Source organism: Pipistrellus kuhlii, unplaced genomic scaffold, assembly GCF_014108245.1.
Source record: "Pipistrellus kuhlii isolate mPipKuh1 unplaced genomic scaffold, mPipKuh1.p scaffold_m20_p_30, whole genome shotgun sequence".
Taxonomy (NCBI): domain Eukaryota; kingdom Metazoa; phylum Chordata; class Mammalia; order Chiroptera; family Vespertilionidae; genus Pipistrellus; species Pipistrellus kuhlii.
Genome location: NW_023425530.1, coordinates 833,271 through 856,611, shown reverse-complemented (window position 1 = coordinate 856,611; position 23,341 = coordinate 833,271). Strand labels below are relative to the sequence as shown.

Sequence of the window (23,341 nt, the reverse complement as noted above, 5' to 3'; positions counted from 1 at the left end):
CCATTACCATAGACAATTTTATTTTATTTTTATTAGTATAGATGATTGCTGAGAAAATAAATTACCTCAAAACACAGTGACTTTAAATAATAATAAACACTTATTATCTCACAGTTTCTTTGGTTCAGAAACCCAAGGGTGGCTGAGCTAGGTGGTTCTGAGTTAGGGTCTCTGATGAGGTCACAGTCTAGCTGATACTTGAGACTGCTTCACCCAAAGGCTGCTCCCAAGCCGGTTCCTGCATGTGGCTGTTGGTGGTGGCCTCAGTTCTGCAAGTCATTGAGTGTCCTTCATAATGGTGGCCGATTCCCCCAGGGAGCCAGCCACGAGCAAGGTGAGACACAATCAAATGTATCTCACCTGGCCAATGTTGTCAGTTAGATTTGTGTGAGAGGCAGCCAATCAATGTGTGTGTCTCTCCTTCCCTCCTTCCCCATACCTTCCTTCTTTCCACTCTCTCTGGAAAGCAATGGAAAAAATATTCGCAGGTGAGACTTAACAGCAACAATAAAATGTTAAAAATATATATATATATATAATATATATAATATATATAAAATATATATAATATATATAATATATAATATGTATATATATTATATATACAAATATCCAATTAAATGCTTATTTTATACTAGAGGCCCCAAACACGAATTTGTGTATGGATGGGGTCCTGCTGGCTGGCCCTGATCGGAGTGGGTGTTTACCCTATACAATCGAGAAACAAAATTTTTATCTAATTCTATTCTAATCCTAATTTACATTTAATTACCCACATGTGCTCAGCCTTCATGGCTCAGTGGTTGAGCATTGACCTATGAACTAGGGTTCGATTCCCAGGCAGGGCAAATGCCCGGGTTGCAGGCTCGTTCCCCAGTAGGGTTGTGCTGGAAGTATCCGATCAATGCTGCTCTCTCATTATTGTTGTTTCTATCTCTCTCACCCTTTCTCTTTCTCTCTGAAATCAATAAAAATATATTTAAAAATAAATACCCACACGTGCAGGTATATAGAAACCAATTTTTAGTCTGTCAGGTTATGTAGATTCTAAGCTTTCTAAGCTCAAACTTTCTGTTATGGAATCTCTAATGAAGTAAGGACAAACTTCAAAGAAAAGAGCAAGGCAAACGTGTTGGTGTCTTTTATGACCCTGCACATGACCCAGAAGGCACATGCTGTACTTTAGCCGTATCTGTTAGTCATTACCCCCACCCCCACCCCCGCTATAGTGGGAGAATGTGGATACCAGGGGCCATCCTGGAGGCTGGCCACCAATCAGGCAGCTCGTTTGGCTCCAGAATCTCCCTCTTCTCATCTGTGAAATTGGGAAGTTGTACCCTCATCTCATGGGGCAGATTGAGGCATGAATTGAGCAGTTACCACATGCCTACCACAGAGGGACCCTTGATATACAGGTTCCTATAATAATCCCAGAGCCCAGGCAAGTGTCTGAGACCTGGTTCCAGTCTGGCTCGATTATTTGTTTGTTTGTTTGTTTGTTTGTTTATTTATTTATTTATGTGTTTTTATTGACTTTGAGAGAGAGAGAGGGAGAGTGAGAAACATCTGTCGGTGCCTCCTGCACTCCCTTCCTCCCTCCCCCACCACCACACACACACACACACACACACACACACACACACACAGTGGGGATTGAGCCCGCAACCCAGGCATGTGCCCTGACCGGGAATCAAACCAGTGACCTATTGGTACATGGGGCAACGCTCAACCAATTGAGCCATACCAGCCGGGCAGCAGCTAACTTTCTGTGGGACTTTGGGCAAGCCCTGCCACCTTTGCCTTGGTGTAAAACAAAGTCAGCTTGGTCCCTACGATTCTGAAAACCTAGACCCAGCCCCACTGGGAAACTGGGCCTGGGATGGGAAGTGAGCATCCACGCCGTGAACCGCAAGAGCCAGACCAAGGGGGGCCCTGGAGCGCTCGGCATTCTGGAATTCAGGTGCAGTGTCGTTAGCCCAGCCTGGCTGCTGGAGAGTAAAAATATATCGGAGAGGAAAACTGGGCCACGAAACCTCACGTGGGCCCTGAGACAGCGCATGCTCCTCGGCATGCATCGGAGGGGTGCCCTCTCCTGGAGGAGCCCTCTCCTGGATGCGCTCTGTCCAGCCATCCTGGGGTCTGCCTGCTGGCCCTTCCTCAGTGGAGGTCTGCACATTCTCTATTGGAACCTAGTGTCCCCTCGGGGAACCCCTGTCCCCCACAGCCTGGCAGAGTGCTGTTGCCTTCTGGAATGGGGGGGGCCCAGGCCTAGCAGCCAGAGCTGTATATACCCTACACATGACCCATGGGCCCCGCCCTGGACTTTTAAAAAATATATATTTTTATTATTTCAGATAGGAAGGGAGAGAGAGGGGGGAACATCAGTGATGAGAGGGAATCATTGATCGGCTGCCTCCTGCACGCCCCCTACTGGGGATCGAGCCCACAACCCGAGCATGTGTCCTGACAGGAATCAAACCCGGGACCCTTCAGTCCACAGGCTGATGCTCTATCCACTGAACCAAACCAGTTAGTACCAGCCCTGGACTTTGTGAGGAGCAGTCAGGCACCTACCTAAGGGGGGTAGGGGTCAGCAGGGAGGACAGCAGCACTGAGACCGAGTCCTCAGGTGCCAAATCTAACCAGACTTGAAGCCGATCACCTCTGACCTCTCTGGTTATATTGGGCTCAGGGGAGCTTTTCTGTGAAAGGCCAGCTGATCTCTGTCACACCTGTTCAATTCTGACCTTGTAGAGATTTGTACATGAGTGGGTATGTTCCAATAAAACTTTATTTATAAAAATGGACAGTGGGTGGGTTTGAGCCCACTTGAGACCAGGACAGCTGGCCCGAGTTATGTTATCGAATATCCTCCCCATACTCCTTTTTCTTCAAGCAGATTGAGTTGGGTTTTTATTCAACACAAACATCCTAATACTGTTCTCTGAGATTCCATTTTCCCTCTCTGAAAAAAGAGGAGACAGTCATTGCTTGGGTCAGGCAGGCCAGAGGCACCTCAGGCTGTGGCTTTGCTAGGCATTCAGCCCTCAGTCAGCTGTCCAGCTCCGGGGAATGACTACAAGATGAGTGAGTGAGTCTTCCCCTGAGGCTCCTGACGGTGCTCACCCACAGCCTCCTTCATGCAGCCCTCCAGGTTCCTGCTCACTGGATACTCAGGAGGCCTGATCAGTGCCAGCCCTGGGCTGGTGCAGGGTCCCTGAGTGAGTGAGGGAGAGGAGGCCTTCCCTGTGGCGCTCTCAGGGGAGCCAGAGAGCACTGAAGGCAGGGTGACGGGGGGAGTACCAGAGGGAGGGCCCAGGTGGAGCCAGGGAAGCACTCACCAAGCCCAGGGGAGGTGGGGAGGTGGGGAGGAAGAGGTGCAGGGAGCAGCAGGGCCCAGGGCCTAGGAGTGCAAGGGAACCTAACAGTGGAGGACCCGAGGGAAGGACCCCTGAGGGGGCACCAGCTGGAGGGGTGGGTGGGGGCCAGGCTGAGCTAGGGGAACAGGAGGGAGGGAGGCAGATGGATGTACTTGGGGTAGGTCACTGCTGGGAGTGCCCAGGCTGGGGCTGGTACAGTGAGCCCAGGGCCCTGTGTGAATGGATGCAGGTTTCCCTGCCCGAGTCCAAATCTGTGTAAGAATCCCAGTCCCCCTGGCTATGACAGTGTGGGTGACACTGGCTCAGAGAGAGCGCACAACCTGGCATGTCTGTATCCAAGACAGCAAAATTCAGTCAACAGTCCTAGCCAGTTTGCTCAGTGGATAGAGTAGGGGTGTCGAACTCAATCAGAGAAGGCCAAAATCTAAAATCCAGCCTAAATCGCGGGCCGAATGGTTTACTGAACAGTCATAAACTGTCATTGTGATGGAAACGCAGCGGAGTGCAGTAATGACAGCGCTGTGCGGGCCACATTGCAAGGCCTGGCGGGACGGATTTGGCCCGGGGCCTTGTGTTTGATACATGTGGCATTGGCCCTGGGACTGAAGAATCTCAGGTTTGATTTAAATCAAGGGCACATACCTTAGTTGCAGGCTCAATCCCTAGGCCTGGCCAGGGAAGCAACTAGTCCATGTGTCTCTCTCTGTCTCCCCCGCCCTTCCACTCTCTCTCTAAAAATCAGTGGGAAACTATCCTCAGGTGAGGATTAGCAAACAAAAGTTGGTCAACAAACTGGTGAGTCAGCAGCACTCCGTGCCAGGCCAGTGTGAACCGGCAGGCACTCTGTCCTTGAGCCCCTGAGCCCAGGACAGTGGACAGGGGCCCAGGAGCCTGGGAGCACACTGCGAAGCAGCAGCTCCACCTGGGGAGCCGGGCCAGCCTCCATAGTGCTTCTGGAGGGAGTGGCTGGCTGCTGCAGGGGCCCAGGGTGTGTGTGGGATGGGGGCACCCCACCCCCTGCAGCTCCTTGGCCTGGAACTCGCAGCCATAAAGTGGGTCCAAGGACGATTACCTTTGGTTTCAGGAGGGTTGGTGACATGGCTGGTGAGGCACCAGCCTGTATGGGGAATGTGTTTGTGTTGTAGCTTTTTATTATAGGGAAGTTAAAACAAAAGATAAAACTAGATAGGATTGTACAACTAAATATTTTATCATGAAGTATTGTAAATATCCAGAGAATATTGTAATGAACATCCACTTGTGGCTTCCTGTCCTCTACATTTTTATATTGCTCCGTTTACCTCAGGGTCCCCCTTGGCACTTCTGACTGCATGCCGGGTCACTCTCTGGCTTGGGAGGGGGCATCCTGGGCACTGGGGTGCTGAGCAGCATCCTTGGCCCCAATCAGTGCTGAGAACACTTCTAGTCATGACGACCACAGGTGTCCCAGACGTCACCGCGTGTCCCTGGGGCAGAGGCGCTCCATTTGAGACCCACCTACAGATCCTTCCCTTCACCTTGGATGCCAGTTCTGGCCTCTGCCGGGCCTCCTCTGGCCCCTCACAAAGTGTTTGCCGACCCCTGACTTAAAGGATAAACAAAAAGTGATACGGCTAACCTATACAGTGGTATATCTTTTATGCTATTCTGTCCTTCCCTGGGTATTTAAAATATTTTCTTATTAAACATTACATTTAAAGAGCTAGTCCCCTCCATACATTTTATCCCCAAGCAGGGCCCAGCATCCAGGAAACACTCACTGAGTTTGGAATGAATGAATGAATGAATGAATGAATGAATGAATGTGTGGTCAGGAAAGACCTCTCCAGGAGGTGACACAAATGTCTGAGACCTGAGTGACAGAGGACAGTAGCTCGCTGTGTAGAGATGTGGGAATAGATTGTTCCAGGCAGCGGGCACAGCAAGTGCAAAGGCCCTGTGGTGGAAATGTGCTGAGCCAGTGTGTGTGAAGCCTGTGGCACAGAGCCTGGCACAGGTGCTTCAGTAGTGCCCACTACTACCCATGTGATCACTCACATTCCTTTGGCAGAATCTGCTTTAAAAATGTGTTTCTCCAGTGCTTGAAAATTGGCATCAAAGATCACAATTTACCTTTCACCTGAAGGAACATTATAAGGAGAAAGTTTTCAACCATGCCTGGCCAGCACTGCTCAGTGGTTGGGCATCGAGGTTGGCCAGGAGGTCACAGTTCGATTCCTGGTAAGGCATGTGCCCAGATTGCCAGCTTGATCCTCAGAGGAAAGCCAATCAATGATTCTCTCTTAGCATTGATGTTATATTTCTCTCTCCCTCTCCCTTCTCTCTGAAGTAAAAAAAAATATTAAAAAAAATTTTTTTTTCAACTGCACTGAAAAGTTGAAAGAATTGAAAAATGGAAACACTACTTACCATTTGGAACCTATCATTAACATTTTGCTGTGCTCACTTTATCCATCCCTTCCCCTCCTCCTTCACTTCCTCCCCTATCCCTCCCTCTCTCCAGCTAATATTTTAGATGTACTTCAGAATTGCAGGCATCAGCACACTCCATCTGCAAGCACTTCAGTGTGTGTATCATTAACTAGAGTTTGATATATTTCAACATGTTTTTGTAATGTTCACCACTCTGATCAGCTATTAACTCTAGACTTCTTAGCCTTTCCCAACATAATAGTGGTGGTAAAAGTCTGAGATACCTTAAAATGTGAAAGTTCTTTATACTTAAAACATGTTTATTTATTTTATTTTATTTTTAGAGTAAGTTTTAAGGTATATTTTATTGATTTCAGATAAGAATAAACCAGGGAAAGGTTGCCTATAAAGAGCAGGGGTGGGTGCAGAGGGCAGGACCCCACATTCCACCTCTTCTCACACACTTGCACTGTGATCTTGGGGAGGTAGGCTGTCACCTTGCTGCACCCATTTCATTCTAATGGTTGGTCAGTTGCTTCTCTTGGATTTTCTAAAATTTTGTTTTTCCAATCTTCATCCCCCCCCTTTAAAATATATTTTTATTGATTTCAGAGAGGAAGGGAGAGGGAGAGAGAGATAGAAACATCAGTGATGAGAGAGAGTCATTGATCGTCTGCCTCCTGTACACCCCACACTGGGATTGAGCCTGCAACCCAGGTATGTGCCATTGGCTGGAATCGAACCTGGGACCCTCCAGTCTTCAGGCCGGCCTATCTACTGAGCCAAACCAGCTAGCCCCCCCCCCCCTTTTTTTTCTTGCCTTATTGCATTGGTGACTGCTTCCCCCCCCCCCCCACACACACCCAGGTGTGTGGAAGCTCTTGGCCACCCCCCTCATCCTGTGGTTGATTTTTGTTTGCCATGAATTTTTGCTTTGAGTTATTTTAAATATATATATTTTTTATTTATTTATTTTTGCAGAGAGTTAGGAACATCAATGAGAGAGAAACATTGATCAGCCACCCCTGCACACCCCCTACTGGGGATGTGCCCGCAACCAAGGGACATGCCCCTGACAGGAATCGAACCTGGGACCCCTTCAGTACTCAGGCTGCTGCTCTATCCACACTGCTCTATCCACTGAGCCAAACGGGCTAGGGCTGCTTTAAATTATTTTTAAGTAAAGGCCGTTCTTCCTGAAACCCTCACTTTTTTCCCCCTCCAGTTTCTCAATAGTATTTTTGAACATCAAGTTCATGTTAAATTTTGTTGATTGCTTTTCTGCATTCTGAGATACGATTGTCTGGTTTTTCACCTTTGAGTAACTTCCTAAATTTTTCCAAACCCGTTTTCCGCCTGTAAAATGCGATAGTGAAATGAGATCATTAAGTTAGATGATGTGTGACTCAGGCAGCGGACTGCCTCAGCTCCCTTCCCTGCTGTGCTGCCTCAGTCCCACCTCTGTATGCTCTCCAGGGACCATGCTCCTGTGCCCAGAGGCTGGCCAGACCGTTCCGGTTCATCAGGGAGGGGGCCTGTGGCTGGCCCCCAGTGCCACTTCCTGCTTTGCAGGGTTGCAGGCTCCAGCTGCTTTGTAGGCCAGGGAGGGCTTGGGCTTTTACCCCAAGGAGCTCCCCCCAGCTGTGGGCAGAGCAGATAGGACCTGACTCTTGCTCACAGGCGGCCTCTGGTGGCTGCTGTGAGGAGGACAGAGGAGCGTGGTGAAGGTCTGAGGAGACTGCTGGTCCTAGTGAGCGATGTTGCAGCTGAGAGGAGTGGAAGCAGTGGGACAGACTAAAGGTAGAGCCTGGTGCTGGAGGACATATGTTAAAGCCCCTTCCTGGTTCTAGGGGCCCACAGTGTTTTGGGAGCTTCTCTTTCTTGATTTCCACATTGAACATGTGAAGAAGTAGCTCCAGCCTGGCTGGCATGGCTCAGTGGTTGAGCGTCGACCTATGAACCAGGAGGTTACAGTTCAATTCCCGGTCGGGCTCGTGCCTAGGTTGTGGGCTTGGTCCCAGTGGGGGGCATGCAGGAGGCAGCCTATCAATGATTCTCTCTCATCACTGATGTTTCTCCCCCTCTCCCTTCCTCTCTGATCAATTAAATGTTTGTGTGTATACACTCACACACACACACACACATACGTGGGCTCTGGATAAAGTGTGTGTGTGTGTGTGTGTGTGAAGCAGTTCCTGCTGAGGCTTGTGTGTGCAGAGCGGGGAGAATTGTTTCTGTCCCTCGATCTGTCTGTCCCTTGTCCATCAGAAGTCAACAAGCCTTCATAGGTGTCTGCTAGTGGCTGGGCCAGACCTGTAGGCAGCACAGTTGTGCCTTGGGTAGGTCTTGGCCTGAGGTAGGGGCTGCATAGGGGCTGTTCTCCCAGCTTTACGTGTCAGACTCTTTCCCTCCTCGGGTTAGTTTTAAAAATTAATTACTTGAAAAAAGTGGGGTGGCTCATTCAGAAGATAATTGGTCCCGCCTTGGTCTGGGAGGACCACATCTGTGTGTGGTCTCTGCCATCCCAGCCTGACCAACCAGTGGAGTGACACCACCCCCTGCAGCTGCGTGACCTCTTGCAGCAGACTCACCCCTGAGCATCGCCCCTCTTCTGAAGATTGTGGCGGCCGTGAGTTACAGGGTCACTGCCCTCAGGCATCACGCTGTGAGGGGCAGATGGTGAGGTTCAGAAAAGGAATTCTGAGAGCGGGTGGGGACATGCAGATGGCAGAACGGGAGTGTGGGCTGAGGAGCAGCACCCGGAGGTGACGAGGTGCCGCTCTGAGGGGAGGCTGGGCTGAGACCTGAAGGCCAAGGGCTGGCATTGGGGAGACCTGGCGAAGGCTTGTTTTGGGCAGAAGGAATGGCATGGTGCCAGTGCCCTGAGGGGGGTGTGTGTCCATTCCTTGCACCGCCCCCCACAGAATTCAGACACCGTGGACGGGAAGGCAGGAGGACATGGGAGTATGATTTGTGGAGGAGCCAGGACCTCGGTGTGGGACCTACTTTGGCAGCCCTGGGACGAAGGACCTGGAGCTGCAGAAGACTCAGGTGGTCACCACTGGGTGGGCTCTGGGTCCAGGGGCCCCCACATGAGGTCTAGAATGTTCCACCCTGGTCCACCACTGGCTTCCTGCCTTCTCTCCTCTTCCCTCGCCACATCCCAAACGCAAACCATTAATTGTTCTGCTGTTGGGCATCCAATAAAAATATTGTCAGCTTTCCAGCATCTTCTGCCCCCGCTTGCCACCGGCAGAGCCTCAGGATGTGCCAAAGCCCAGGTTCGTCCCTGGGGCCAGGATACCCGGGTGGGGAGTCTCAGACATCTGGAGTTGGCACCAAGGGTCTGGCCTGACTCCCATCTAAGTGACGTATCTTAGTCCAGCTGCCCTGTCTGAGGCCCTGGGTAGTGACTCAGAATGTTGGCTTTGTCCCCCAGCCCAGAGTCCCCTTTGATGGATCCTGTGGCTATGAACTTAGTCTCAGCCATTTGCCCCCCCCCCCAGACTCAGTTTCCCCATCTGGACCATGTCCTAGGGTGTCTCAGCACCCCACATACACTGGTGGGCACTCAGGGTGTGACTGGGGTGGTGGTCATGGCTAAAAGAGGACACGAGTCCACCCCTGCTGCCTGGTTGCACCTATGTCAGCTTGGGTTTGCTTCATATTTATTTTAATTGAGAGAGAATTCATAATCGATAAAATTCACACTTTCAAGCATACAGTTCAGCATTTTTTGTACCTTTACAATGTGCAACCGTCACTGATTGGAACAGAGAAGGTTCCTCCTCCGCTGGGTAAGATTGACCCCTGAGCTCTTACCTGGGCCTGCCTCTCTCTGAGGACCCCTTTGGTCTCCCTCTCTTCCTTCCTGACCCCAGGCTGCCTGGTCCACTGTCAGAGTTCCAGCTCTGTCCGCACCCTGATGACACCCACAGGCCTTCTCCAGCCAGGGCTCCCCTGAGCTACAGACTCGGGGTCCAGCTGCCCCTAGATGTCTCCACATGAGGGCTCAACACATCCACAATGCGCCTGTCCACCCCCCCAAACCTGCTCCTGCCCATCCCCCTGGCAGCTGGCGGCTCCTTCCTTCTGTTAATTGCTCCAGTCAAAATCCTTAGTCATTTCTGTCTCCTTGCCTCTTCACTCCACCTCCAGTGAGTTCAGCCTGTCTGTCCTAACTTTAGATCACTCCAGAATCCGCTCATTTCTCCCCGCTCCTGAGCCTCCACCGTGGTCCACCCCTCAGCTCCCACCTAGACCAGGCAGTCCTCTTGCTCTGCTTGGTCCCTGGCTCCTGCCCTAACCCCTCACCCCACCCACATTCTGTCATCCTCTGCAGCCACCAGAGGGCGCCTGGGACCACAGCCTTCCAGGACACCCACCCTCCCTCAGGGTCAAAGCCCAAGATCTCTGCTAATCTTCCCCCGAGAGCAGTGGCCAGGCTGTCCTGGTCATCACTTGCTCCCCTCCCAGGTGACACCTAGTGAGTGAGTTTCCTGTTGCAGCTGAAACAAATCACTGCAATCTTGCCTTAAAACCACACACATTTATTCTGGGGTCAGGAGTTTGACATGGATCTCACTGAGCTAAATCCAGGTATGGGTAGGGCTGCTTCCTTCCTGAGGCTACAGGAAGAACCATTTCTGGCCTTTTCTAGCTTCTATAGGCGTCACATCCTTGTTCGTGGCCCCTTCCTCCATCTTCACAGCCAGCAACGCAGCCTCTTCCACCATTCGCTCTGCCCCTCCTGCCTGCCTATACAAGGACCCTGTGATGACACTGCCCACCGGGGATCTGGGGTCATCCCCATCCCAGGGGCCTTACCTCAGTTCTGCCTGCAAAGCCCATTCTGGGATCAGCATGTGGGCACCTGTTGTGGGGAGGGGGCGTATCTGCTGACCACCCTCAGTGAACAGATGATCTTCAGCAGAAGCCACGTTCCTGGTGAGGACAGGGCTCAGAGTCAGTGGCGGGCCTGAGGCCTCCCTCCTGGGAACCGGAGTTGAGGGGCTGGTCGTGAAGGAGGAAAATTGCCTGCCTTCTCCCTGTGAGCGTTCTTAGGCCGGGGAGGCGCTCCTGGAAGCTGTGGTAACCAGTCCTTGGCTGGCTTTCCGTAGCTGGCTCCCTGGACGGCCAGTAGAGCTGGCAGCATTGCCTTTCCTGGGGCCCCAGCCACTGCTTACTGACCATGGCTTCCAGTGCCCTGGGCCCTCCCCACAGCATCATCCCGACCTCAACCCTCCGCTCCCCTGATTTCTTTGTGACGCAGCTGTCCCCTGGGTAAGCCCTGCTCCTGCCAGCAGAGGAAGGTGGCACTTTGTAAATACAGTTCCTTAGTTCTTTCCAATAAGGGCCCGATCTCTTTGGGGTAAATGGTGGGTCAGAGTTGGGGGTGGTCTCTCCTGCTGTTCCTGCCTGGGGGGTACCCAGCCCCCAGTCATCCCGCCATCTCAGTGTGTCCTGTCTCTGTGCTCCCCTTTCCCACGAGGGGTTCTGTGGTCCTCCCTAGGAACACAGTACCCAGTGAGGCCGCAGGGCCTGTGTGTCAGAGCGGGAGCGTGGTGACAGAGGCCCGAGCCCCCCGGAGCCCCTGCACGGGCAGGGCCAGGTTGGTGGTGGGCCCTGTGGTTTGGACTCCCTGCTGCCTGTCTGAAGTCTCCCTTCTCTTCCTCAGGTTTGGCCCAGAAAAAGACGGCCCTGGCGGAGGTGAGTGTCTGTGGTCCTATCCCGACTGCCTCCTCCACAGAAGCATCAGCCCTGCTTGTGTTCTGCTCTGTGGCCTCGGGCACCCCACTCTACCTCTCGGGGGCCCAAATGATGGCAGGTGTGAGAGGGGTGAAAATCCCACCCACCTGCCAGCACGGGGAGTTCTGGAAGGGGTTCAGGTGGGGGAGGGACGAGGCCCAAGAACTCAGCCCTGGGCCAGTGAGGGAAAGGGAGAGGGGAGGCCAGAGAGGTGGGAGGGAAGTTGGGCAAGTACCAGTCCCTGAGGATCTCGCCTGGAGGTTGGTGCCTGACCAGTGCCTGCTAGCAGCACCTTCAGTGTAGTGTCCCTGAGCGGCCACGTGGGAGCACAGGTCCTTTTCGTTCTCCACGCTGCGAGCCACTGTCTCCACCTCCCAGCCATGTTCCCGGAGAGCTTTCCCTGTGACAGCCGCTCTCAGGCTTGTGTGCCGCCATGCTGGCCTGGCCCTGGGCCTGTCCTCAGCGAGGGTGGTACAGGGGGTCCCCCCTGCGGTTAGTTTCCTGTCACTCCAGAAGGTGTCCCGGGGGCGTGTCTGAGCCCCATTTTACAGGAGGAGCAGCCCAGGTGTCACTCCCTGATGCCAGTCACTATGTGAGTCCTTCTAAGGAGGGCATTGTCCACTTGCTGGGGCCCTGCAGTGCACTGAAATCGCAGGACAGTGGGGGGTGGGGGGGAGATGGGTGGGCCTAGGGGCTCCAAGGGCAATAGGGAGCCAGTGAGAGGTGTGAGGCAGGGGCAGCAACACAAGGTTCCTGACGGAGTCCCGCCCCCTAGTGGCCAATGTGCAGAACACAAGGAGCCAAGCTGAGGAGCGATGGCTGGTGGAGGCCATTTGAGGGCTGCCTGGAACTAATGTGGGGCAGTGCCGGCTGGGCTGGTGCCCGGAAGGACTGTGTGAGGGTTTTGAATGGTGGTAGGTACATAGTAGGTACTTCTTAAATGTCAGTGACAGGTGGAGCCACCAGAGAGTCACTCAGCTCCTGTCTGCTGGCTGGCCTTGGCCCCTCATTCTAACCTGGCTTCTGTGTCCCTCCAGGCTCCCATTGCCCTTTCCACGGTCCTCCTCTTGTGATGATGTCACATATGAGGGCCCGTAGCTTTCACGCAAATGGGTTGGGATGGCCAGTGTCACACCTGCCACAGCTTCCCCTAGAGCTTCAGGGGTTGGGCCTGCTCCCAGGAGGGGGTGCTGTTTGTAGTTATTTCAGCCCAGAGGGCTGCTTGCCCCCAGGGGACACTGAATGATGTCTGGGCACATCTGTGCTCGTCACACTGGGGTTGTTCCTGGCATTGAGTGGGTTGGGACCTGGGATACTGGTTAATCGCCCAAAGTACGCAGGAAATCCCCCACAGAGAATGACCTGGCTCCAGTGTCAGCAGAACTGAGGGAAAGACCCTAAAGTTAGGCCTGGGTGGTCGGGGCTGCCAGCCTCCAGCTTTTTCAAGGAGCTGGTGGCCTGGTCTGCCTGTGGGCCCTTCTGGACGTGAGGTATTGCCTGCTGGGTGTGCATCCTGCCCACACAGCTTCCCCCTTCACGACCCACATGGCCCGCCCTGGGCGCCAGCTGGGCACGGTGACTAAGCTTCTCTCCTGCCAGAATTTCTGGAGTGTTAGGGCCTCAGTGGCTCCTCCTTGCTGACTTCTAATGCTTCCTGTTTTTTTTCTCTAGGCCCCGTCTATGAGTGGACAGCCGGGCCCTGGTCACGGGAGGAAGCTGGGCCATCGGGGTGTGGACGCATCTGGTGAAACCACGTACAAAAAGGTTCTTCCTCTGCCCTTAGCCTCGGCAGTTCAGGGGACCCACCTGCCCCACACGCACATACACAGTGTCCACTGAGGTCATGGGCCCCTCAGTCCTGGCGAGGTCTCTGCTGCATGTCATCATCTCAGGCAGCCTAGCTTTGAGGCTACACAGGCTGCACAGCCTTCCTGGTTCCAGGAGTCACCTCAGCTCCCAGCCGTGCTGGCTCATCTGTGATAGAGGAAATCATCCCTTTTCTCCCTCAGAAAGCAGGGCTGAGTGAGCTGGTAATGGGAAGCACTGAGCCAGGCCCAGACACGTGAGTGTGCAGGGAGCCTGGAGCCCACTGCCGTTAGTCCTCCCTTTCTCAGTTGTGCTTTCCGATACACATCTTTGCTGGGAGAGAGTACACGCACCATGTGATTTCCCCCTTTGAAGTGTACAATTCGATGGTCTCTGGAGTATTCACAGAGTTGTGCAGTCATCACCACAGTTAATTTTAGAATATTTCCATCTCCCCTAAAATATACCCCCTCCCAGTCTGGCTGGTGTGGCTCAGTGGTTGAGCATTGACCTATGAACTAGGAGGTCATAGTTCTATTCCCAGTCAAGGCACATGTCCAGAATGCTGGCTCAAGCCCCAGTAGGGGCATTCAGGAGGCAGCTGATCAATGATTCTCTCATCTCTGTAAACCACAGTGATAAGAAAAGTGCAAACAGCGAATGCTCCTTAGGCATAGGCAGCTTTTGGTCCGGGCCACTCACGTGAGCTAACACACTCATCTCCGTTCCTGGCTACAGATGGAGAAACTGAGGCACAGAGAGCCAATGTCGCTCTCTGATCATGATGATATGAACCACCTAGAAAGTGGGTAGAAGAAACCCAGGCTACAGAAATGAAGTTTGGGTGTCCCTCCATACGCTGTGTCCCTTCTTCCAAACAACCCTAATGGTGGATAGACTCCTGCTGCATCAGGGCAGTTTTGAGATGTTGGAATGTTCTATAATCTTGATTGAAAATGGGCCTTGGTGTCATAAGAGATTGTATTGGAGTCTTGGCCAACTCACTTCGTTGCTGTGTGGGTTTGCAGGCCGAGTGACTTGCCTAAGACCTGCAAATCTGTAATACATGCTAGTAGGACCCTGGGCCCAGGGCTGGGGTAGGGACTGGCCCAGGGGTAGGTATTAATGTGGCTACCTTTCCCCACAGACCACGTCTTCCACTCTGAAGGGGGCCATCCAGCTGGGCATCGGCTACACTGTGGGCAACCTGAGCTCCAAGCCAGAGCGAGACGTGCTCATGCAGGACTTCTACGTCGTGGAGAGCATCTTCTTCCCCAGGTAGGCCTGGCTCCCACGCCTCCCAGCAGCTCCCCGGCAGACACAGGGTTGTCATACAAAACAGCCTCGTATTCTCTGAGCTCCCTTCTCTGCTGCAAATAGCCTTTACTGGTGTCTGTTTGACTTTGAGGTCTGACTCGGTATCCATTAGGACATTAGTTTGCTGCTGAGACAGAGAGCCGATGTAATAGTGGGTATTTTTTAATAGGGGAAAAAAGATAGAAGTTTGTTTTTCTATCTCTTTCACACACACACACACACACACACACACACACACAAAAACACACACACACAAAAAAAACCTATAGCCAATCCAGGGCTGGTCAGGTGGGTCCTGGGTTCCTTCTTGTTGCTCCACCATCCTCCTCAGTGTATGCAGCTTTTCTAACCAGCAGCCCAGGTGGCTGCTTAGGCTTCTGCCATCACATCTGCATTCTAACAGCAGGAAGGAGAGGGCACAATCAGGAAATGACACACATCATTTCTGGCCCACTCACAGCTCATTGGCCACACTTAGCTGCAGGAGAGGCTGGGAAGTGGTCTCATTACAGGCGGTCATGTGCTCAGCCACGTTGTGGACTCTTGTCAAGGAAGGAGGGGAGAGTGGACACTGGGTCTCCTGAGATTGGCCACAGCGCTCGGGCCCGTTGGAAGCCTCAGCTTGCCTTTCAGTGTAGCCACTTAGGGAAGGCCACACAGCACCTAGAGGCACCGTCCCTCACAGGCTTTCCTCCCTCCTTCCCCCACAGCGAAGGCAGCAACCTTACTCCCGCCCACCACTTCCAGGACTTCAGGTTCAAGACCTATGCACCTGTCGCCTTCCGCTACTTCCGGGAACTCTTCGGCATCCGGCCAGATGATTACTTGGTAGGTGTGTTAGTCAGTGGTTGCTTTGAAACAAGTTAGCACAGACTCAGTGGCTCAACTCACCACCTGGCTGTAACCTCACAGTTTTTGTGGATCAAGAATTGGGTGCAGCTTAGCAGGGCTCTTTGCTCAGGGTTGTAATCAAGAGGTGGGCAGTAGTTGGGGTCTCATGTGACACTAGACTGGGGAAGGGTGCAATGCCAAGCTCGTGTCATTGGCGGGACTCAGTTCCTTGCTGGTTGTAGGCTGGGGCTCCCTTTCCCTCAACACAGGAGGGAGGGAGAGAGCCTGCCAGCAAAGCAATCATTACTGCCTCCTATGAGCTCATCACAGATGGGACCTCCCCACCCACTCACCACTCCCCTTCCAGTACTCGCTGTGCAATGAGCCTCTGATCGAGCTGTCCAACCCCGGCGCCAGCGGCTCCCTCTTCTACGTCACCAGCGACGATGAGTTCATCATTAAGACGGTGATGCACAAAGAGGCGGAGTTCCTGCAGAAACTGCTGCCCGGCTACTACATGGTAGGGGTCATGGGTTCCCGCCGGGCTCCGAAGGTTGGGGGCAGTGCCCCGGGCTTCCTTCCAGCCCGTCTGCCTCCCTCAACCTTTACCCCTCTTCCTCTCGGCACACGCAGCAGCTCTGCTCCACACCCAGCTCCTTTTCACAGGAGCAGAGGCTCTGAGGCCCTGGAAGATGGGTCCCAAGGTTCTTCCTGGGTCTCGTGGCTTCACCCTCAGAGACCCTCCAGGCAGCCCCCCACACTTGTGAGCAGGAATTTCTGTTCAGGCTCTGGCTTCCCATTCTCCACCCCACCGATGTCCCTGAGTCCTGGTCCAGAAATGGTGGCTTAGGGACAGAGTGCTTCGGCATTTGGTGACTCAGAGGCACAGGGGAAGAGGAGCAGGGCCGCCAGCTGGCACCTCAAAGGACCAGCTGCTTGGCATCCCCATTCTGTTATGGCTCAGGACTCAAAAGGGCATTCAGGCCCCTGGGCAGGGTTGGGAGCGGGGTCCTTATGCTCAGGTAGGCTCCTGAGTGTCCACTGCTCTGCTGTGCAGACCTGGTGGGGATGGGGACAGACCCTTCTGGGTGCTCTGCCCAGGTTGTGACCATCTCCCCTTAGGGCACATGTGTCAAACACAAGGCCCGCGGGCCAAATCCGTCCTGCCAGGCCTTGCAATGTGGCCCGCACCGCGCTGTCATCACTGCACTCCGCTGCGTTTCCATCTCAATGACAGTTTATGACTGTTCAGTAAACCATTCGGCCCGCGATTTAGGCTGGATTTTAGATTTTGGCCCCTTCTCTGATTGAGTTCGACACCCCTACCTTAGGGTGTCCCTCATCTGCCATGTGTGATCTTGGTGGGACCCCTGCGTCCCTTAGATCAGGGACCAGCAAACTTTCTGTAAAGAGCCAGATGGCTATGTGAGCCAACAGCCTGTCTACAGCTCAGCTCTGCCACTGCAGCAGGAACACCACTATAGGCAGGCCTAAGCGGACCGGCAGGCCGAGTGTCAATAAAACTTTATTTATGGACACTGAAATGTGAGTTTTATGAAGTTTTTATGTCACAAAATGCTATTTTTCTTGTATGTTTTTTCAACTCTTCACTAACATAAAACCATTAGTGTGAAAACAGGCAGTTGGATGGCGTTGGCCCTCGGATTGGAATTTGCCAGCCCCTGCTCTGGGGTTGGCCATGCTCTGCACCTGGCTTGTAGAAACAGACCCTCCTGGAGCTTCTGTTTGGATGGGGAGACAGAGAATTAAACTGGCTGGTGTGACCGTGTAAAGTTGGGGTGCTGGGGAAGGAAGTGGTCGGTCAGGGGGCTTCCTGAGGAGGTGACCTCTGGCCTGAGATCTGAGTGGCTGTGTATGTGGCCAGGGTGTGTGGGAGTGGCTACCAGGCAGAGCGTGGCCTCCTAGCTACTTTCTACCGACACTTTCCCCTCTCACACCCCTCAGAACCTCAACCAGAATCCACGGACGCTCCTGCCCAAGTTCTATGGGCTGTACTGCGTGCAGTCCGGGGGCAAGAACATCCGTGTGGTGGTCATGAACAACATCCTGCCACGCATGGTCAAGATGCACCTCAAGTTTGATCTCAAGGGCTCCACATACAAGCGGCGGGCCAGCAAGAAGGAGCGGGAGAAGAGCATCCCCACCTACAAGGACCTGGACTTCATCCAGGACATGCCCGAGGGGCTCCTGCTGGACGCCGACACCTTCTCCGCGCTCGTCAAGACGCTGCAGCGGGACTGCCTGGTGAGCCTGGCCCCAGCCCCGCCCAGTCCCACTGCAGCCACAGGCTCCGTGCCCTGGCCAGTGCGGGGGGTAAGGGTGGGACCTGGGGACGCACGCCCCTGTGTGGTCCAAGCCTCTCTGAGCCTCAGTTTTCCCATCTCTGAACCGGCGATGCTGGTGAACACTAGTGCAGTGTGAGCCCGAGACACACAGCCCAGCACCAGCTCCCTCTGCTCCCCTCACCCCTGTGTCCTGAATCAGACTGTTCCTACCGCACAGCCCAAACCCACAGAAGCAGCTCGCCATGCTCATGGCTCTTAGCGGGCACCTCAGGCCCAGTCCTGCCCCACCACCCAGCACTCACTGGCTCCATGCTGCTCTCTCCCACAGTAGGTGCTTTTTAGGGATAAAGATGCTCTGCAGGGTCTTCACGAGCTATTATAACCTCAGTCTGCCTGCGCCCACCCCACCCTTCCCACAGCCTGGAAGGTCAGGCCACTCCCCCCTCTAGTGATGAGGAAACAGGCCTGGCAGGGGCATCGCTGCCAAGATCCTCGGCTGTCAGGGGCTGGGCTGGGTCTTCTCTTGTCCTCTGCTCTGTGTCCCTGTCTCCTCAGCCCCCTGCCCCCAACTCACAGACCCCGTGGAAAACTTTACACAGCGTCACCAGAAAACCACTTTGATGTCTCAGGGCCTTTCGGCATCGGGGGCTCATTCCCCAAGCCTGATGGTCACGTGCCTGGGTTCCGCCGTGGGCTGGAGTGGGTGTTGCATCCACAGCACCCAGCTCCCCAACGGCGCCAGGGAAGTGGGAACACAGAGCCAGCTGCTCTGTCTCAGGGGAGGAAACCTTCTGTCCTGGTTCAAAGAGGCGGTCTGGCCGTGGGTTACACCCACACTCTCGGCCACCTTATGGGGCCAATCCCAGCTCTGCTGCCATCTGCCTGCTGCACAGCCCGGCCTTCCACCCTTGGTCCCCTTGTCTGAAATGGGGATAGCAACAGGGTCTCTCTGCGTGGCTGTGGAGACAGACGGACAGAGATGCAGATTGCGCAGCTTGGAGTCACCACCGGGTTTGGGGGCAGGGGTGTGGGGACAGGGCAGTGTCCTGACGCTCTCCCCCCCACACACTCGGTAGGTGCTGGAGAGCTTCAAGATCATGGACTACAGCCTGCTCCTGGGTGTGCACAACATCGACCAGCAGGAGCGGGAGTGGCAGGCTGAGGGTGCGCAGAGCACGACAGACGAGAAGCGGCCGCTCGGTCAGAAGGCACTCTACTCCACGGCCATGGAGTCCATCCAGGGCGGGGCTGCGTGTGGGGAGGCCATCGAGACGGATGACACGTAGGTGGTGCAGCTGCCGGGGCTTCGGGCTCTTGTCTCTACCCACACCCTCTTGCCAGGTGTGAGCATGGGCAGGGAAGTTGGCAGAGAAGGCAAGCAATGACAAAGCAAACCAGGCAGAAGCCTGTCTGTGGCCAGTTCCTGGTCTGTACACAGGCACAGCGGTCTGCCCACCAGGCCTGGTGAAGGTCAGACAGATGACGCACGGCTGTGGCCAGGGTGTTTCCATCTTGGCAGACACTGATCAGGGGATTCAGGCCATTGTCCATCCACGTGGGAGACATAGAGGTCCCCTCCCTCCTGCTGGACCCACTGTGTGAAGCACAACCAGACAGATGTTGGAAGGTGGCACAGGGTATGGGGATGACGGGATGAGAGAGTCCCTTTATAGCAAGTTACCTAACCCAGAACCCCAGTGGGCAGGACTGAGAGCGTTGCTTCCCCAAAGATAAAAGGTGGCCATGCCAAATGGCAAGGTCATAGCGAGGAGCTTCTCCCCTGACTGCACCCACTCAGCCTCCGCCTCCCAACCTGCCCCTGCCCTGAGAGAGAACCACAGATATCCCCAGGCATGTCCCGATGTCCTAAGGGCAGTCACTCCAGATGAGAACTGCTATGGATAAGTCAGGATTGTCCATGAGCCATGCACTGACCATGCCGGGAACCTACATTACCCTGTTCTGTCCTTACGGGGCCCTGAGGAGGAGGGGCCATCTCCCATCTTTTGCTGAGGAAAGAGGCTCAGAGGCGGGATGGAGATAGCTATCCTGTGTGCTCAGCCAGCTGGTGGTGGGGCCGAGGCTCGAGGAGGCCACCAGCTGTGGAAGGCAGAGGAGGAACCAGGCACAGGGCTACGCCTGAGCAAGGTGGGCGGGAGTGGCACGTGCAAAGGCCCTGCACAGCTGGCCCTGACCTCAGACCCTCCTGGCATGTTTGTAGGATCTGCACAGGGCCTGGCAGGGGATGGCAGGGCATGCAGGTGAGCTCAGTGGTGCATGGAGTGCAGTGAGCAGAGCCTGATGGGGGGGGGTTTGGGTTATGGTGGCTTTGGGATAGCTGCTACATCGTGTAACCTCATAGCCATCTGGGCTGGGCATGTTCAGGATTGAGACTATGTGAGGCAATTAACTCCCCAGACTGCACCCAAGAGCCCTAGCCGTCCTGCCTGGGAGTGTGCGTGTGCATATGTATGCAGAATTGGCAAGTGTGTGTGTGTGTTTGTGTGCAAGTTACACGAGTGCATGCAAGTGCACCGTGTGTATGTGCGTGTGCCTGCATGTACGTGCATGTGTATGTGTGTGTGCACCTGGGCCTCTTTGCTGTGACCCCCTCAGCAGCCTCAGGCCTCCAGCTTTGAATTTGAGTGGCTGTTAGAGCTGCTCCATCCATGCCAAGATGGAGGTCCCCTGTGCTGGGACCCCGCTGAAGGTCCAGCCAAGCTACCATCTGTAGGGTCATGTGGGTTTTTTAAATATATTTGTATTGATTTCTGAGAGGAAGAGAAGGATAGAAATATCAATGATGAGAGAACCATTGGTCAGCTGCATGCCTTCTACTGAGGATTGCACCTGCAGCCTGGGCATGTGCCCTGACCAGGAATCACCGTGACTCCCTAGTTCGTATGTCTACATTCAACCTGTGAGCCACACCGCCCAGGCTCCTCTCTCCCCAAGTCCCAGACCAGGATTGGAGCCCCAGCCCCTCCCACCTGGACCTGAGCAGGCGGGGCCGGTCCCTGGTCCTCCCCTGGATGTGTGGGTGATGGCGCCCTGGGCTCCTCTCTCTCCAGGATGGGGGGGATCCCCGCCGTGAATGGCCGAGGGGAGCGTCTGCTGCTGCACATCGGGATCATCGACATCCTGCAGTCCTACAGGTGGGTGCCTGGGCCCCGGGTGCACTTGCTCAGGGAAGCTGGGTGCTGTCTGCTTGCAAGGCTCTCTCAGCCTCAGGAAGGCTCCTGTTGGCTGCCCTCCCCAGCCCCAAAGGGAGCATTCGGTCCAACGCAGGGATTCCCGGGAATCTAGATTCGTCCCTAGGGACTCTGATGTCGGAGGCAGGTCAAGGCCGATTTTTTCACACACTTCTCTGTTTTAAATATAGCAGGTCCTTGAACAACATCATTTCGTTCAACATGGTTGCGTTATAACATTGCTGAGATGCCTGGGAACATAACTCATGTTTGTATCATTTAGCCTATGGTAAAGTTGATTTTGTACACATTGTTTCCGTTAGTCTCAGAACCTGTAAGTGAGGACTTACTTTGTAAAAATTGGCTCCTGCTCTTCAACTTTCACAGCCCTTGTTGCTTTGTTTGGTTTTCATATCGGAGGGCTGGCCTTGTCTCCTGTAGGCATCTCCCTCAGGTTGTGGAGTAGCCAGCCAGGATTTCAGCCCAGGCCCGGGACGGGGGATCGGGCGGGGGAGGGTGGTGGTGGGGACTGAGGGAGTGGGCAGCACATGGCAGCAAGTAAGTGTGGGTAGTGGTGTCATAAGGAAGGTTTCTTCCCCCCACAAATGAGGGGGGAGTCCAGGAAGGCTGCATGGGGGAGATGGCATTGTACCCAGCCCTGATGTGTTAGAGGGTCCTGGCGGGAGGCCTTGGCTCAGGGCATGGACTCCAGCAGAGAGGATCTGGCTCCGTCTGTCCGGGGAAAAGAGGAAAGGCAAGCTCTGGGAGGCACTAGCACTCTGTCCGCCGCGGAGGGCCAGCCACCCTGCCTTTCCACCTCCTCCTCCAGATCGGCGGGAGTGGGAGCTGCCGGCAGGCAGGGCAGGGGACAAGGTGGGGACAGGAAAGTGGGTAGGTGGCCTCTGGCTGAAGCAGCAACAGCTTTACTTCCTTTAACCAGGGCTGCTTCGCCTGCTTGAAGCCAGGAGCACCTGCATTTGTGATGACCACAAATGTCCCCTAACATTGCCCAGGGTCCTCTGGGGACAGGATTGTCCTGGGAGAGAAGTCCCGGACCCAAAGATTTGGCTGATGTTCTGGGTGCTTTTTCTCTGCCAGGTTCATCAAGAAGCTGGAACACACCTGGAAGGCACTTGTCCACGATGGGGTGAGCATCATTCATTCACCCACTCACTCACTTATTCATTCCGTCAGTCCACAAGTGCAGTGACCACATCCCTGGCCAGCCACAGGTGCTAAAGAACTGAGCCTCTCCCTCCTTCCTGGAGTAGCTGCACAGCAGAGGTGGCCCTGTGACCAGGCAGTCTCGGGGAAGGGGTCCGGGTCTGAGCCATCTGTGAGGGATACATACTGGAAGGCTTCCTGAAGGAGGAGACCCCCAGCTGACTTGAAAGGCCTCCCAGGGACAGGCTGGCTGGAAAAGTGAGGGGGTCGTGGCCCAGGGGCACCACACAGCTCTGACTTCTGTTACCAGGTGGGCATGTGGCCCACTCCAGCAGAGCATCTCTGTTGTTTGAGAAAAGCCTGCAATGCAATTTTTCCTGAGCACTGCCCGTGTGGAAACCCCTGCAGTGGATTCATTCTAAACATAATAAACTGCGAGAACCAACCACTGGGAGCCACACAGCCCACTTGTGGGACCCCATCAGCCCTGACACCCCTGGTCCAACTCTGGCAACAGCCAGCCCTGGTGGATAACTTTCCTTCTATGGGCCCCCCCTTTCAGACCAATTCTTACTGAAGTGTTAAGGACTGTGTGCCTACAGTCTGTAAAATGCTAAGATCCCAATCTATAATCCTCCACACCCTCAGAGAGTGTGGAGGGTCAAGTGGGAGCTTCCAGAGTATGCATTGAGAAGATCCAGGTGGCCAACTAGCAAGAGGCTCTTTTTAAAACAAAGAAAAAAAGTGTGTGTGTTGTTTTGTTTTGTTTTGTTTTGTTTTTTTAATTGATTTCAGAGAAAGGAAGGGAGAGGGAGAGAGGGATAGAAACATCAATGATGAAAGAGAATCCCCAGTGTGGGGCATACAGGAGGCAGCCAATCAATGATTCTCTCTCATCATTGATGTTTCTCTATCTCCCTCTCTGAAATCAATAAAAATGTATTTTAAAAACAACAACAAAAAAACACTTTATTTACAAAACAGGTGTTGGTCTATGCTCTGACAATCCCTGCTTTAGAAAATCCCTCTGGTTCCTTACTTTAGATATTTACCCATTTACTTTGATTTGTTCTTTGAATAATTAATCACATGGCTCAAAAAATTAAAAATACAGATAGGTTTATCATGGAAAAGCCTTCCACATCTCTTCCTGCCACTCTTACCTGATTCCCGGGGGCCCCTCCAG

At 53.9% G+C, this 23,341-nt stretch overlaps 1 protein-coding gene across 8 annotated transcripts in view; it reads left to right on the top strand.

Annotated features, from left to right (window-relative positions):
* PIP5K1C (phosphatidylinositol-4-phosphate 5-kinase type 1 gamma) overlaps positions 1-23,341 on the top strand; it is a 51,175-nt gene that overhangs the window by 13,031 nt on the left and 14,803 nt on the right. For all 8 annotated transcript variants that reach the window (XR_004991857.2, XR_004991855.2, XR_004991856.2 and 5 more), the window contains exons 2-10: positions 11,470-11,501; positions 13,212-13,304; positions 14,494-14,624; positions 15,374-15,491; positions 15,862-16,014; positions 17,460-17,759; positions 18,877-19,082; positions 20,872-20,955; positions 22,090-22,138. Coding sequence is in view for 4 of the 8 variants with exons in the window: in XM_036459891.2 (XP_036315784.1) it covers positions 11,470-11,501; positions 13,212-13,304; positions 14,494-14,624; positions 15,374-15,491; positions 15,862-16,014; positions 17,460-17,759; positions 18,877-19,082; positions 20,872-20,955; positions 22,090-22,138 (1,166 nt within the window). In the remaining 4 variants the exon portion in view is untranslated. The remainder of the gene's footprint in view (positions 1-11,469; positions 11,502-13,211; positions 13,305-14,493; positions 14,625-15,373; positions 15,492-15,861; positions 16,015-17,459; positions 17,760-18,876; positions 19,083-20,871; positions 20,956-22,089; positions 22,139-23,341) is intronic.